The following is a 14,695-nucleotide window of genomic DNA, read 5'->3' as shown; positions in this document are numbered from 1 at the left end:
CATGTCTCACCTGCCACCCACCCCACCTCCCTTGTCCTGAACCCTGTGTCCCCATCCATGCCTCAGCTTAGACTGCAGACAGAGCCCCTCATTTATTTGGGATCCAAGGTCTTAACTCCGGTACCCTCTCCAATAAACTGCAGCTGAGTTTCCATGCTCTAGATGATCACCCTAGATAAGGGTGGGGGTCAGGTGGGCAGGGGTCTGGGGCCAAGGCCGTAGCAGGAGGAGCTGCACAGCCACCAGAGGAAATGGCTAGGGCAAGCCATTGGCTATCGCCCCCAACATCTCAACTCCCCACTGGAGGCCAGGCTGGGAGCAGACAGGTGCTGGGGGCTCCTCAGGCATCCCGGACCCGCCCGAGGAGGCCAGCATTCTCCTGGCGGAGGGCTCGGTAGTCCTCGCGGATCTTCTCCAGATTGCTGAGCGTCTTCTTCCCCATCTCCATCTCAATCTAAGGCAACGTGAATCACATGTCTTTAGTGTGGGGTGAGGGGGGCCTTACCCTGCTCCCACCTCCCCTCTCCATTAAGGCTGCTGAAGGCCCCTCCGTGCCCCTCCCACACCTCCTCCCGCAACGGCCTGCTGTGTCCCACCACCATTGGGCCTTTGTGTGTGTCATCTATTTGCCTAAAGCATCATTTGCTACATGGCAGGATGAGCCGACACATACTCAAGCTGAGGTCTCTGCCGATGGCCCCAGGAGGCAGGCGAGAGAGCCTTTGGGATGGGAGCCAGGGCTCAGAGCAGGCTGCTGGCCAGTGACAGTTTACACACACAGCTACTAAAGGGCAAGGCCAAGAGTCCAGCTGTGGGCTGCGTCTGCTCCCACAGCCTCTCTTGGTGTGAACCAGGGGTGCTGTCCACTGTCCTGCCTTGGTTTTTCCTCCTACCCATGGGCCTCACCTGTTCCTCAAGATCTCGAACTTCCCGCATGATTGTGCCTGTATCCTCGATGGTCTGGATGAGCTGGCTGCAGTTCTATGGATGGCAGGAGCAGAAGGCTTGCACCCCCACCACACCCCACCCCGGCCAGCCCCCCTGGACACTACTCCACTCACCTCATGCAAGGCAGCTAGATACTTGTATGCCTTCCGAACGGCATCATCCTTCTTGGCATCCTGATCAGACAGAAAGGATCAGTGGGCTTCCCCCACGTTTCCCACAAATACCACCTCCAGGACCCCACAAGGCCACCCTCTCCCACTCCCCTAATCATCCTCTGTGGCACACAGCCAGACTGGAGCAGCAGCATACCTACAAGGCTCACACAGGGCTTGGGCCCAAGCCAACCTGTAAGCAGACAGACAGGCAGCAGCCCAGCCCCACCCCACCCCTCCACCCAGCCCAGCCTGACCCATACCTTGAACACGAGCTCATCAGTTACAGCAAATGTCCGATCCAGCTTCCCAGACAGGGAGTTGATTTCCTTCTGAAGCTCTTTTGTATCTGATAAAATCTGGCAGAGTACAGGGTGGCCATGAGCCCATGTTTGGCACAGGCTGGCCGGCCGCCTGCAGGCATTTGTGTGCATGTGCTCACACCCAGATGTCACTGCGCCACTGCATCAGGCGTGGCTGGAGCAGACGGGGTAGGAGTGTTCTATGTTGGGGTGTGGCTAGATAGCTCTGCCTTTCAGAGAATGTGAAGTCCCCGTGTGGCCATGCTACATGCATCTGCCCCAACCTTCCACAGCTGCAATGATGTACCTTAGTGATCTCTTCCTTCTGCTTCCGGATGTTGCCCACAATCTCCAGGATGCGCTGGGTATAGGCCAGCCGGGACACATCTCTTGGCAGGGTCTCCAGCTCTGACACCTAGACGGAACATAGCAGACACTCTCCTGGGACCTACACCCCACCCACTCCACGGGACCCACTCCTCACCCACTCCGGGCTACCCAGGGCCCCCGCACGGGCCTTACCAGCTGCTTATAGACCTCTTCCTTCCTACGGGCCTCTTCGGCAGCTGCTCGAACACTCTGGTGCAGCTCCTGGATCTCTGCCAGCCGTCGAGAAGATTCCAGCTGCCAGGACCCCATGGGTAGAGGGATAGTGAGCAGAGCACAAGGATGAGCCCCTAGGGAGGGACTGAACCTGCCCCACCCACAGCCCAGGGCCTCACAACCTACCTCTCTGCAATCCTGGAGCTTTCTGAGGTGGCGGTACTCAGCCACAAGAGGGACCCGGTGCTTTTCCCACTGACCCGCCAAGTGGATGACCCGCTGGGCACTACTCTCTACCACAAGCTGGGGATGGCAGTAGGGGATGTGTGTCACACCGGATGGACTCTTCCAACTCCAGCCCTCCCACCTAACCACGGTGCCAGCCCCACCTGCAGCTTGGCGAGGTTGGCAGTCCCGTCGGGAAGCAGCTCCACTGCCCGGCTCTTCAAGCGCAGGGCCTGCTCACGCTCTGCTGTGCTGAGCTCACTCTGCCGACACTCCGTCTCCACCTGGCACCCCATGACCCCCACACTCCCATCAGCGGAGGAGCTCAGCCACACACCAAAGCCCTCTAAAGCCCTCTAGCCCCCACTGAGCCTGGAAAGCCCTAGCCTAGCCTGAGCCCCCACAGATGACAACATACCCCTCTACCCTCTGTCGGCCCCTTGACCCCTCCTGATAGTGACGGAAACCCGTAAGCAGTGACAGACACCCACAGGCCCCTCTGATCCCTCTGATCCCTCTACCTCCACAAAATGACACCCCCCACCCCAGAAGCCCTGACCAGACCCTCAAGCCCCTGCCCATACAGATACATCATACTGACACAGATGCTCGCACCCCTCCTGATTCTCATAGACACCCATATAGCCTGACCGATGCCCACGGGTGCCCCTGACCCCCACAGGTCTGAACCCACTCACCCTACATCCCCCTCTCACTTCCACTTATTCTCCTAAACCCATGAGAGCCCACAGGTCCCCAGGGTTGCCTCTGAACCCTCCTGACATCGGCAGACCTTTACAAGGTCTTCTCAGGCTCTGCAAGGCCCTCTAGGCTCCACTGTGACCCAACCCCAGGTGGGCAGCCCCTCTCCTCCCCACCTCCCACCTGCATGAGGCTGATTCCCAGGGTCTTCATGTTGGCTTCAACCTCTTCAATGTTGCGGTTCACTCCCTCCAGCTGTTCCCGAAGAGACTCCAGCTCCTGCTCCTGAGCTGCCCTTGTGTCCTGAGAGGCACAGGCCAGTTGGGGTCGGGGTGTCAGGCCCATGAGACAGGTGAAGGCCCAGAGCCTCCCCCCACTGCTCCACTTACTTGTTCAGGCCGCTGGGAGGTGACTGGCATATCAGACACCTGGGCTGCCTGGACCTCGGGCTCCTGCGGGAATGAGAAGGGAGTATCCTGGCTGTCCGAGAAGGCCCTGCCCTGCCCCGCCCGACCCCACCCAGCCTCAGCACCCAAGTGCCCTTCCAGCACCGTCCTCACATCCACTCAACTGCTGACAGCTGTCAGACTGGGTTTATGAGGACCCGGGCACTCTCTGAAACCTCAGGCTAGACATATTTGCTCATAAAGAAACCTCCCTGATCCTGGCACAGCTCCTGCCCACGGGGAGGATGAGGGCCCCTCTAGATCAAGGAAAGAAGCTAAGTCCAGAGGAAACTAAGGGAAGCTAGGGTTCGCACACCCTTATGTGGCTCCCACCCCTCCACCCTTTCTCTACCGAAGCCCCTGAGAAGCCAGGGACACCCCCCACCCACCAGCTCAGAAAGGGCATGCCCAGTGGGAACACAGGAACCTGTGTGGATCAAGTGTGTTGTCTATACAGAAAGCAACCCTGCAAGCCTGCCTTGGCCCTGTCAGCACACACAGGTCCATTCAGACCCACTCACTGGATGGAAGGTGAACTTCTCTGAGTGTGTGAAGCGGGAGCCCTTGGAGGCACCCATCCTGGCTGCAGGACCCCAGGCCTGCAGCAGCTCTCCCAGGTCTCGGGCCTGTGGCGGAGCCCCCAGTCGGCCCCAGGTCTGGTGGAGATGCTCGGCCAAGTGCTTCTGCAGCCGCTGCCGCTGAGCCCGTGTATCTTCCTGGAAACAGAAGGCAGGGCAAACAGGAAGGTGTAGAGGAGGCCTGCTAGGCACCTGAGGCCCTGCCTCCTCCAGGGAGCTGCCTGACAAAGTGCCACCACATGGTCACACCCACCCTTCAACCCCTCCCACCAAGGGGCCCAGTCCCCCTCTCCTGACCCACCGGTCTGGGAGCTCCCCAAGGACAGGGTCCCCTCCTCACAGTCATGCTTCTCTCCACCCACTCGCTCCCCACACTGGAGGTGGCTGAGGCAAGGGAGAGAAGCAGCAATCAGTGACCCCCCAAATCAGAGGGCCACACTGAAAGGCTACATGGGGATGGAACAGAAATGGAGAGTCAGAGGTGCTGGGCAAAGGAGTAATGGAAGCAGAGTTAAATCAAGATGGGGGGTGGGAAACAGAGGGAGTTTCGAGACAACTAGGGAAATATGACTATGAACTCAGTGACAGTATTAAGAGATCACTGCTAATGGTACTAGGTGTGAAAATAACCCATGGGTTACCTTAAAAAGTCAATACCCTTCTGAGTTAAGAGATGTCTGTCTCAGTATTTAGAGCTGAAGTGTCATGCATATTGGGACCTGCTTCAAAATAATACTGAGAAACACTTAGGGGAGAACAGATGAAGAAAGACTGGTGACCTGCTCATAGTTGAAGGTGGATAATGGGCACACAGGATTCACTGGAACATTCTATTTCTGTGTTTGAAAATTTCTACAAGCTTAAAAAAAGACAGGCGGGAGTAAAGATGGAACAAATGGCAGTGGGGGAAGCTGGGGCAGAAAGAAGAGATGGGGGCAGCCCAGGTGGCTCAGCAGTTTAGCACCACCTTCACCCCAGGGTGTGATCCTGGAGACCCGGGATCGAGTCCCACGTTGGGCTCCCTGCATGGAGCCTGCTTCTCCCTCTGCCTGTGTCTCTGCCTCTCTTTCTCTCTGTGTGTCTCATGAATAAATAAAATCTTTCAAAAAAGAAAGAAAGAAGAAAGAAAGAAAGAAAGAAAGAAAGAAAGAAAGAAAGAAAGAAAGAAAGAAAGAAAGAAGAGACAGTGACAGAGGTGAACAAATAGGACAGGAAAACACCCAGCAGAGGAATGAGGAGACAGAGGGGCAGGAAGGAGGGGCAGCACAGCCAAAGAACAAGAAAGATAATGACCAGAAGAGACAGTGCAGGGACCCGGGGACAGAAAAAATAAGCATCGGTGACAGTGGCAGAGACAGAGAAAGAATGAGAGGCTCTGGGGCGGGAAGAAGGCAACAGAAACAGGAAAGAAGTATGCAAATCCTAAGCATGCTGGTTGCTAAGAACCTGCCCTTGGTTCAGTGCTAGCCTGAGGGGAGGGTACTATCACCTCCCAAGTCTCAGGAAGGGAAACTGAGGCTCTGGAGGGAGTGCGGGATAGTGACTTGTCGGAAGTCCACAGTCTTTCTAACTCCAGGGTTCTCTCAGGGAAGAACCAGGTGGAGGAGGCAGAGAGGAGACGATGAGGGAGAAAGTGAGGGCAGGGGGAACAGAGAACCAAGGGAAGCTGAAACAGGGGCATTTCTGTAAGCAAGGGCCTTGGCAGCAGAGAGCCAAGCATTGGGCAGTACCTGGGTGGGATGGCGGGGTGCCCGTTGGACCCAGTCCTCATCCCCAGGGCAGTCCTGGCCCCTGTGTTGGCAGAGCTGGATGGCATGGCATTCGAGGAGTGAGGCCACCCTCCCAGCAGGCTGGGGCACCTGGGTGGGGGCTGGAAGCAGCAGAGGACTTGCCTGGAACTCCCGGGGCTCTAGAGGCAGGAACAGAGTCAGCTGGCTGGGGAGGGGGCGGTGGTTCAGGCCTACTTCTCCCCCTGCTCCCGGCCCTCCCGCACAGCCTCACCCATACCTCCTCTGGAACTCAACTCAGGCATGACCAGCCTGGTGGTGTGGAAAGGCTTCTGGGAGGCTGAGCCCTGGTGGGAGAGCAGAATCAGAGCCTCCCTGATGAACTGTGGCAGGGGGAGGGGAGGGCACTGGTGGTGGGAGGGGGGCTAAAAACCCGAGCATGGGGCCAAGGTGGGGCCAAGCAACATCGATGTGAGCTAGGGGGTCCCACCTGGAGGTGCTGCAGCTTGGGAGTGCGAAGGAGGGGTGGGACCCAGGGCAGGGCCATCTGGTCCCGGATCTGGCTGCCGATGGCCCGGAGAAGGATAGCTGAGTCACCTATAGGGGATGGGGAAGGAGTGTCAACCAGGTGACAGTGCCACAATTCCCAAAATTTCAAAAATTTCCCTGGGAAAGCAGCCATGTCTCCCTGGCCCCTACCCCCTAGAGATGCATCTCTATCTAGCTATCCTTCTCACACCCAGCCAGTCAACAAACACTTGCTGAGCACCTACTATGTGCCAGTCACTGTTCTAGACTCTCAGAATACTTTGGTGAGCAGACTGATAACTTGCCCTGCCCCCACGTTGCCAGCATGCTGGTAAAGGAGAACATGATTAAAGTCAAAAGTACAATACAGAAAAACTCTCAGGTGATGATCCAAGAGGAGGGTAAAGACTATTGAGAGGAGCATGTAATTTTAAACAAGGCGGTCTCAGTAAGGCCTCCCAGAGGTGACATGTGAATAGAACCTGTAAAAGGTAAGAAGGTGGACCAAGAACATATCTAGGGGAATAATCTGGCAAATACAAAGGCTGGAGCAAACCTGGAATGTCTGAGAAGCACCAAGAAGGCTAGTGTGGTTGGAGTGGGGAGGGGGAGGGGGAGCGAGGAGGAAGTAAGGCAGAGAAGCCCCTCCCAGCACCCAGCACCAACTCCCCCCACCACCTGAGGCAGCCCAAGCCCAGGCCCCCTTCCGCCTGCCCTGCCCTGCCCCCCTCCCCTAGACCCAATCCTCCCATCCCACCCAGGTCTCCCAAAGATACATCCCTGACCCCAGCCCTGGTCAACGTTTTTACCACCTCCACCTCCCCCAGCCCCTATAACACCCAGGAATGCCGTGCTCTCCTTCACCCCGCATCCACCATACCCTGGGCAGACCATACCTGCAGGCTGATCTGCATCCTCAGAGGCATCAGAGGGCAGACGCTCAGCCAAGAAGAGAAGCAGGTCCCGGAGATCAGGCTCACTGGGGTAGAGGAAGTTCTGATAGCCAAGCTCCAGGGGATAGCCCAGGTCCTGGGGGTTGGGGGGGTAGCCTCTATCAGGCAGGCAGAACCCTCCTGTCCTGGGAGCTCTGGGCCTAGACCACAAATGCTCCCACTCTCTTGCCAACCACCACCCTCTCAACTCCACCTTGGCTCTGCAAGGCCTCCAGGCCTCTGAGGGGAGCCACAGAGTGATTATAGTCAATGCTACAGAGAGCAAGAAATAAGATTAAGGCTCCAGCCTTTCTAACTATGACCCTAAATCCAGAGGCCATAAAGGAGTATTTCTGAACCCATGGAAAGAAACAGAAATGTTCACGAATACAATTACCAAAACCATAAGAGTGATGACAAGCTAGAAAAAAAATATTTGGAGTTCCCATCACAGGCAGAGAATAAATCTACCTCATATTTGAAGAGCATCTAAAAATCAAACAAGTGGGGCACCTGGGTGGCTCAGCGGTTGAGCATCTGCCTTTGGCTCAGGTCATGACCCTGGGATTGAGTCCCGCATTGAGCTCCCCGTGGGGAGTCTGCTTCTCCCTCTGCTTCTCCCTCTGTCTATGTCTCTACCTCTCTCTGTGTCTCTCATGAATAAGTAAATAAAATATTTAAAATAACAATAAATAAAATTAAAATAAAAATCAAACAAGCAAAAGAGACCAGCAATGCAAGAAAAAAGTAGGCAAAAGATAGGAGCAGGCAGTTCACAGGAAACAAAAATGAAAATGGCCCTTAAACCTAGGCAAATATGTCCAACCTGGCTTATGAGACAGACACAAATTGAAAGCACACCAAGAGATCTCACACAAACGTCACTGACCCAGGACAACCTGACGTCTGTCCCGTTCAGGTGCATGCTGGGAGGGAGATACCATCGCTTGGGCAGTGCCGCTGCCCCAAACCTGAATCTGATCATCAGAAAACACTGTGACCAACTCAAAGCGTAGGCTGTGCCAGGCGACAACCAGCCAAGACTCTTAGAAAACATTTGTCATCACAAAGGAAACAAAGAAACAAAAACGAAGGAGGACTGTTGGATACAAAAGATTAAAGAGGTAACAGTGAAATCAAATGTGTGATCCTTGATTAGATGCTACAGTTCAAAAAAAAAAAAAGCAATAGAGGATATTTTTTGAAAAACTGGGGAAATTCCACCATGCACTAGATATTAGACACTATTATTCTAATATATACTATTGATTGTTAACATACATATTAAATTTCATGGGTGTGATCACGATATCATGCTTATGCTGGCAAAAGTCCTGCTACTTAGGAGAGGCGTGCTGAAAATTGTATGTATGAAGTATCATGCTGTCTGCCACTTTCAAATGGTTTGGCAAAAAAGTGTGTGTGCATGCATTTATATACAGAGAAAAGAATGGAGCAAAATCTTAACAGAAAGCTGGGGAGAAAAACTATACTGAGCTATCATTCCTCACCTACTGAAGGGGCACAGAGCAGTGGCCCAGGCTGTGGGGAAACAGGTGCTCTCTCCCACACTGCCGTTGGGAAGGCAGAAATGAAACAAAGCCCAGTGAGGGCAATTGGGCAAAGTCCGACAAAACAATATATGCTTTTACCCTTCCACCTAGCAATCCTACCTTGAGGAGCTGTCAAACCATCCCTCTAACAATTCAAGAGGACAGACACACACAAGATTATTCATTACAGCATTATTTGCAAAATCCTAAGTGTCCAAGCACAGGATATCATATGTACGTACTGCAGTACATATGTACAATGGACATTTAATACATTTAATGCAGCTGTTACGAGGGATTAAAAAAAGTAAGAAAGAGAGAAATAAAACAAACACAGGAATGGGTAGCAAGTCTCTATTTTCCCGCATTTTATAGACTTCCCATAAAGCAAAATTACCAACTACCAAAGTGCTACAATGTCCGAATTATCCTCAAAAGGCTACAGGTTCATTGCCCTCTCTTCCTCTGCGTGACATGCTTTACTAATTTACAACAGAGCATGGGTTCCTTATAGAGCCTTTTCTCAACAGAACAGCCAAAGTAATGAAAAAGTTGCTAAAGAATAAATATAAAGGGGCAGAGACCTGGGAAAGGAAAGGCTCTGAAAACAAACTTCATGCGGTTCACAGATGACCTCAAGTCGACCCTTCTGAGAGTCGGAAGAGGGCCCTTCTCCCTGGCTCCAAACCAGGAAGCAGATTTTTGGTTTTGCTTTTCCCTTTCCAGGCTCTGCAGAGTATGCAGACGTGCTCTCTGGAGCAGAACAACCAGGAAACAGCAGAGTACGAAATGCCATGAAGAGGAAGGATACGATGTCCAATCATATGACATACAATGCTCTAAGTGGATCTATTTTTGATATAAGGGTTTTAGACTATTTCAAAGAAATATGTTCTTGACTTGCTTCATGGTTTATATGTATCCTATACAGATACTAGGTTAGGTGGAGGGGACCTTTAGTATATGTCATGAACCGTTGGTTATGGCCAGAAACCGGGCAATCAAAATCTAATAGAAAGAAAAAAAGGAAAAAAGAAAAGAGGAAATAATTATATTCAGATTTGCTTATATCTCCATTAAAAGAAAAAAAAAACCTGGAAAGAAACAGGAAACCAATGAAAGTCATCTCCTTCAGCAGACAGGCAGGGTAACAGGTGAATGGTTTGGCGCGTGAGACTCTGCCAGTATCATGCTCCTTCCATCACACCTGGGAGCTCTCTCTTACCCTTTCAGTAGTTAACCACCTTTTACCAAATTAACAATTTTTTATATTTGGTTCCAACTATTGCTGGAGTTTCAGGCTCCAGACTGGACCCAGACTAATAAAATGACCTCCTCGCAACAATTTTTTAAAGAAGAGACTTATGGGCTTTGGTGTAAAAAGATCAGGATTGAAATCCAGCCTGTACTAACTTACTGGCTAAGGCCTTGAACTGGTTATTTCACCACCCGAAGCTCAGCTTCCTAGCTATAAAATGGGGCTGATAGGACTTTCTCTATGTGCCTGTTTTCAGAGCTCAAAGGCCCCATCCAGCGTTCTGCGTGGGGACTAAGAAGCAGGTCCAGAAAGAAAGCCTTTTTCTTCTATTCAGAGTTGCGGTCGCTCTGGGGCTGCATGGACACTGAGAGCAGATTTTCTGGATTCAAATCCAAGCTCTGCCTCTTACCAGCTGTGTGACCTCAGGCAAATTGCTTAACTTCTCTGTGCTTTACTTTTCCTCATCTGAAGTAAAGGGATACCCATGGTACCTACTTCAGAAAGTGGCCACGAGAATGAAGCAAGTTTATACCACCATACCCAGCACAGGGTGGGGGGAATCCACTCAGCAAAACTCATTATTATCTGTGTGTGTATGTGTGTGTGTGCCCACGCGTCTATTAGGTCACAACATAAGAGGTATTTATTTCAGACGGTCACCGTCAAAAGAGTGTGAAAACCACTGGCTTTCGAGCTACTTTACTTTGGGTTTTTTCTGACACCTGCAATCAAAGAACTGTGACTGATACAGAAACTCAATCCAGAAGTCAGGTGTGTGAAGTGACAGACACCAAAATATGGAGGTGGCTGAGTGGCAGAAAGTGGTGGCAGGCAGGCGGCCACATGAGGAGGCGGCCAGCAGAAGGCAGTGGTGTCAAGCCTGAGTGGGCTACAGGGGCAGCACCTGGTTGGATTATGAGAGACCCTTTCTGCCTGCTGATATGTACATGAGGGTTCTGGGGCCAATCGCAGGCACGCTTTGGCCATGCTCTTTGCCCCACATTAAAGAGAACCGGTGAGTCAACACCAAAGCCACTGGGAGGCAGCTCTGAGAGAAGAGAGAAACAGGGAGCTGGGGGACACCAGACCCCCAGCCCCTTCTCAAAATCTCTCACTGTGTGCACTCTCCTTGTCAAAGGGGACAGAACCTCTTGCTCAGGAAGTGCCATCCTCAAGAAAACAGCTCCAGGCCAGGGGACAGGCCTGGCTCCCGAGGCCACCCCAAGAGAGCCCCGGAGAGAAGAATCTGAGAACCCCTGAGATTCAGCCAAACCTGAGAGCTAAAGAATGGGCAGAGCTCCGCAGCCTGCTGTTAAGAGACAGAAACTACACAAGCAAGATTCGAATTCAAGAAACCTGACCACCCTGTCCCCAGGGGCTAAATGGAAACATTCACTGCAGTGACTCTACTGTCCTTCTACCGTCATGTCCTAGGTCCATTGGCCAGGTTCACACACTCAATATGTAGCCAGAGGTTGCTGGAAGGCAAGCAGCCAGATTGGGCCTCCCTAATAGTGATACCACTTTTGCAAAGCATATTATAGCCAGCTGTTTTCTTTATTAACTAATTCTTACTCCTCATAGCAAACCTATGTGGTAGGTACAACTCTTATACCCGTTTTACACACGACGAAACAGGCCCAAAGAGGTTAAAAGACTGACCCAATGTGACAGAGCTAGCAAGCCAAGAGAAATGACATTACTCAGAGCCCCTGGACATAGTAACTGGAATACTGCTCTGTACTGAGGGAGGCATGAGTGCTTCATCACAAGGCACTTTACCTATGAGAGAGACAGTTTGGGAATTATTCTCAGCAGAGGCAAGATGTGTGTGGCTGCCACAGGGGGAACCCAGCAGAGATACAGTTTTACATAATCAGGTTCTCTTCCTTTGAGTAACCCTCTGGCCCCCAACTCCCAAACTATCCTGAAGGAGGAGTCAATCACAGAGTCCTATAGGGATGATTATGTGATCCAGGCTGAGCCAGTCAGAGTACACAGTGATTAATTTAGGAGTGAACATGCGACCCAAGCCAAGCCTTTTTCTGGAACTAATAAATGGATACCATGGAAGTGGGGGGGATTCTTGGTGCTAAGCGTAAAATGTGGGAGCCAAGGGCAAACTGGATCAACTCATATAATGCTCCTATCAGCTCTATTTTTATCATCTCGGTTTCACAAATAAGGAAACTGAGGCCCAGAAGGGTTAGGGTCACATTGTTAGCAAGTGGTGTAGTGAGGGTCTGAGCTACTCAGGCATAGAGTTAGCATCCTTTTTTTAAATTTTTTTATTTATTTATGATAGTCACAGAGAGAGAGAGAGGCAGAGACACAGGCAGAGGGAGAAGCAGGCTCCATGCACCGGAAGCCCGACGTGGGACCCGATCCCGGGTCTCCAGGATCGCGCCCCGGGCCAAAGGCAGGCGCCAAACCGCTGCGCCACCCAGAGATCCCTAGAGTTAGCATCCTTAACCACTAATAAATGCTAAGCCACAAGAGGAGGTGGCAGAGAGGACAGGCAAGGGTTTCGAAGGAGCTTGGTGACTTTGTGAAGGAGGAAGGAAGAGGCTGTACATATTGGGAGGAGGGCACTCACCATGCAAGCCTGAGCCAGGCTCATGGCCAGGCGGAACCGGGCAGACATGGCCAGAGGCAGCAGGGGGCTGAGGCCAGAGCCCACAGCAGGGTTGATCACACGCAGGCAGCGGACCACAGCTTCTATGACCAACTCAGTGGTGAAGGCTCGCAGGGACTGCACATCTGGAGGAACTGCCCTGAAAAAGAAAAGGGCAGGTTCAAAGCAGCCAGGAAACTGGGATCAGGCTGGACCATGCTGCCTTCTGGACACCTTAGTATTGGGGTGGGAGTGAACGGAGGGGATGGCCACAGTTCAGACAGGTCCTGGGTGTTGGTGACTGGGACTTCCATTTGGAAAACTAAGAACCAGAGAAGTCCTTGGGTCCTAATGGTGGATAGAAGGGATCTGAATTCAAAAATCATCTCAAATTGCCATATGCTTAAAAGTCTCTCATTTCTAGGGTCTAGGAAGGGCAAGGGACCCAGATGGCATGCTCTCTGTGTTTCTGGATCCCCCAGTATCATGTTCCTCACATGTCAGGGGCCCCTAGGTATTGAGCTGCTAGGGTTTTGAGACTAGATATTGCGAGGCTCAGGTTTTCAGGAGTTCTGAATGTCAGGGTCCCTAGATGTCAAGATCTTCAGATTTCAAGACCTTCTAGTTTCAAGCAATCCAGAAATCAGGCTCCCTAGATGTTGACATCCTGGGTTTTTAGAGCCCTTGAATGCAGAAGTCCTGTGTGTCATGGTCACTAAGTGTTGAGGTCGCCAGATTTTAGGGTCCAGGGATTTTAAAAGCCCAGGTGTTGGAAAACAGGATTTGAAGGTTCCCAAGTATCCAGTCCCAGGGTTTTGAGTGCCAGGGTTCTGGGTGTTTAAATTCCTTGGTTCTCGAAATACAGGTGGCTTAGATTTTCTAAATACCAGGGGCCCAGGAGATTGATGTCAAGAACCACATATTTCAGGATCCTGGGTGCTGAGGATCCAAGGTTTTAAACCTTGGAGATGTCTGGGTCTTGGAATCTGGGATTTACCAAGTGTTGAGGTCAAAGGGTTTGGGAGGTCCTTGATGTCAGAGAGCATTTGTGTGGGTGGGTGGGTGGGTGGGGGGTGTCTTAGGGTTCTGGAAGTTGGAGCCCCAGATGTCAAGGTCTGGGGTTTTAAGGTTCCCGGGTGACTGGGTCCAGAGTTTTGGAGTCCCGGATGTGGGCATTCCGGGGTGGGCGGGGGCTGTGTCCTTACGTGCCGGCCTGGCGCAGGGAATGGATGAGAATTCGGTCCGCCTCCTCCATGGTGGAGCCGTGTTCGAGTCTGGGGACAGGTCCAGGGCCGGGTCCGAGGAAGAGAGGAGCAGCTGTTGAAACCCCGATCCGCACTCGCTGTCCAAAGAGTGTCACGGCTGCGCAAGGAAAGCCGGGAAGTGTAGTTCGGTGAGCGAGTGTGGCGCGAGCCGGATGCCTGGCGTCCTGGTGAGAAGGTGCGTGTACAGGCTTAAGCGTGCAGTGGCTGTTGGGAGTTGTAGTTCTTCCGCTTGCAGTCCAGTGGGTTCTTCCGAGGGGGCATAGAAATATATTTTGAGCGCGCACGCGAGCGTGTGTGTGTGTGTGTGTGTGTGTGTGTGTGTGTTGTGTGTGTGTGTGTGTGTGTGTGTGTGTGTGTGTTGTGTGTGTGTGTGTGTGTGTGTGTGTGTGTGTGTGTGTGTGTGTGTGTGTTGGTAGAAAAGAGACCGGCCAGAGAGCGGCTTCCTGACTCATTCTTTTAAGGCGGCATTCATCTTGCATTCATCTTCCGTAATGTAAGGGCAAGGGCTTTAGCATAAAGCGGCTTCGGTTGCGTCTCAGCTTTTTAGCTAAAGTCTTTAGCTCAACTAGTTAAAGGTGCAACCGTGGGCAGATTACATAACTTACCTGCGTCTTAGTTTCCTCATCTGTAAAATGGAACTATGAATATACCTGCTGCGAGGATTAAAACAATTTGTGTAAAACCTTGTTGCTATATACCGGACACATAGTACAGTAGGAAAGCACTACGTAAATTGTAGTCACTAGTATTCATCCATTCCATAAATGTTTTCTTTTAATGTTACACATCTGTGTACACTCCAAAGAATAATTACATAGGACATTCAATTGACCACCATTTCATTAAAAAGACTACCCTGTCTCCACTGCTTAGTAGTGCCATGTTTATCATAAATAAATCATGTGTACATATATGTGGGGCT

The 14,695-nt window shown here is 51.8% G+C and overlaps 1 protein-coding gene across 1 annotated transcript; it reads right to left on the bottom strand.

Moving 5' to 3' along the window:
- Positions 1–98: 98 nt before the first annotated feature.
- CCDC22 (coiled-coil domain containing 22) lies at positions 99–13,947 on the bottom strand. Its single transcript, XM_055339174.1, has 17 exons — positions 13,714–13,947; positions 12,491–12,668; positions 7,048–7,180; positions 6,114–6,220; positions 5,904–5,970; positions 5,627–5,805; positions 3,840–4,034; positions 3,262–3,324; positions 3,056–3,175; positions 2,335–2,454; positions 2,132–2,248; positions 1,925–2,026; positions 1,710–1,817; positions 1,364–1,459; positions 1,062–1,121; positions 907–981; positions 99–454 (listed from the first exon to the last, which is right to left on the bottom strand). Exons 1-17 carry the CDS (start codon positions 13,761–13,763, stop codon positions 341–343), a joined length of 1,884 nt encoding a protein of 627 aa, XP_055195149.1. The 5' UTR covers positions 13,764–13,947; the 3' UTR covers positions 99–340.
- Positions 13,948–14,695: the final 748 nt, after the last annotated feature.

This window comes from Nyctereutes procyonoides, unplaced genomic scaffold (genome assembly GCF_905146905.1).
Source record: "Nyctereutes procyonoides isolate TBG_1078 unplaced genomic scaffold, NYPRO_anot_genome, whole genome shotgun sequence".
Classification (NCBI taxonomy): Eukaryota; Metazoa; Chordata; class Mammalia; order Carnivora; family Canidae; genus Nyctereutes; species Nyctereutes procyonoides.
Note: the sequence above shows the minus strand (reverse complement) of the source record. Positions and strands in the feature narration are given on the sequence as shown.

Bases quoted from the DNA above. Each gene is read 5' to 3' on its own strand.
- CCDC22 (XM_055339174.1), bottom strand. From the start codon at position 13,763: ATGGAGGAGGCGGACCGAATTCTCATCCATTCCCTGCGCCAGGCCGGC. The intron at 6,221-7,047 runs GTATGGTCTGCC...CATCCCCTATAG, and splicing joins GGATGCAGATCAGCCTGCAG to GTGACTCAGCTATCCTTCTC. The intron at 2,027-2,131 runs GTAGGTTGTGAG...GGGTCCTGGCAG, and splicing joins AGCTCCAGGATTGCAGAGAG to CTGGAATCTTCTCGACGGCT.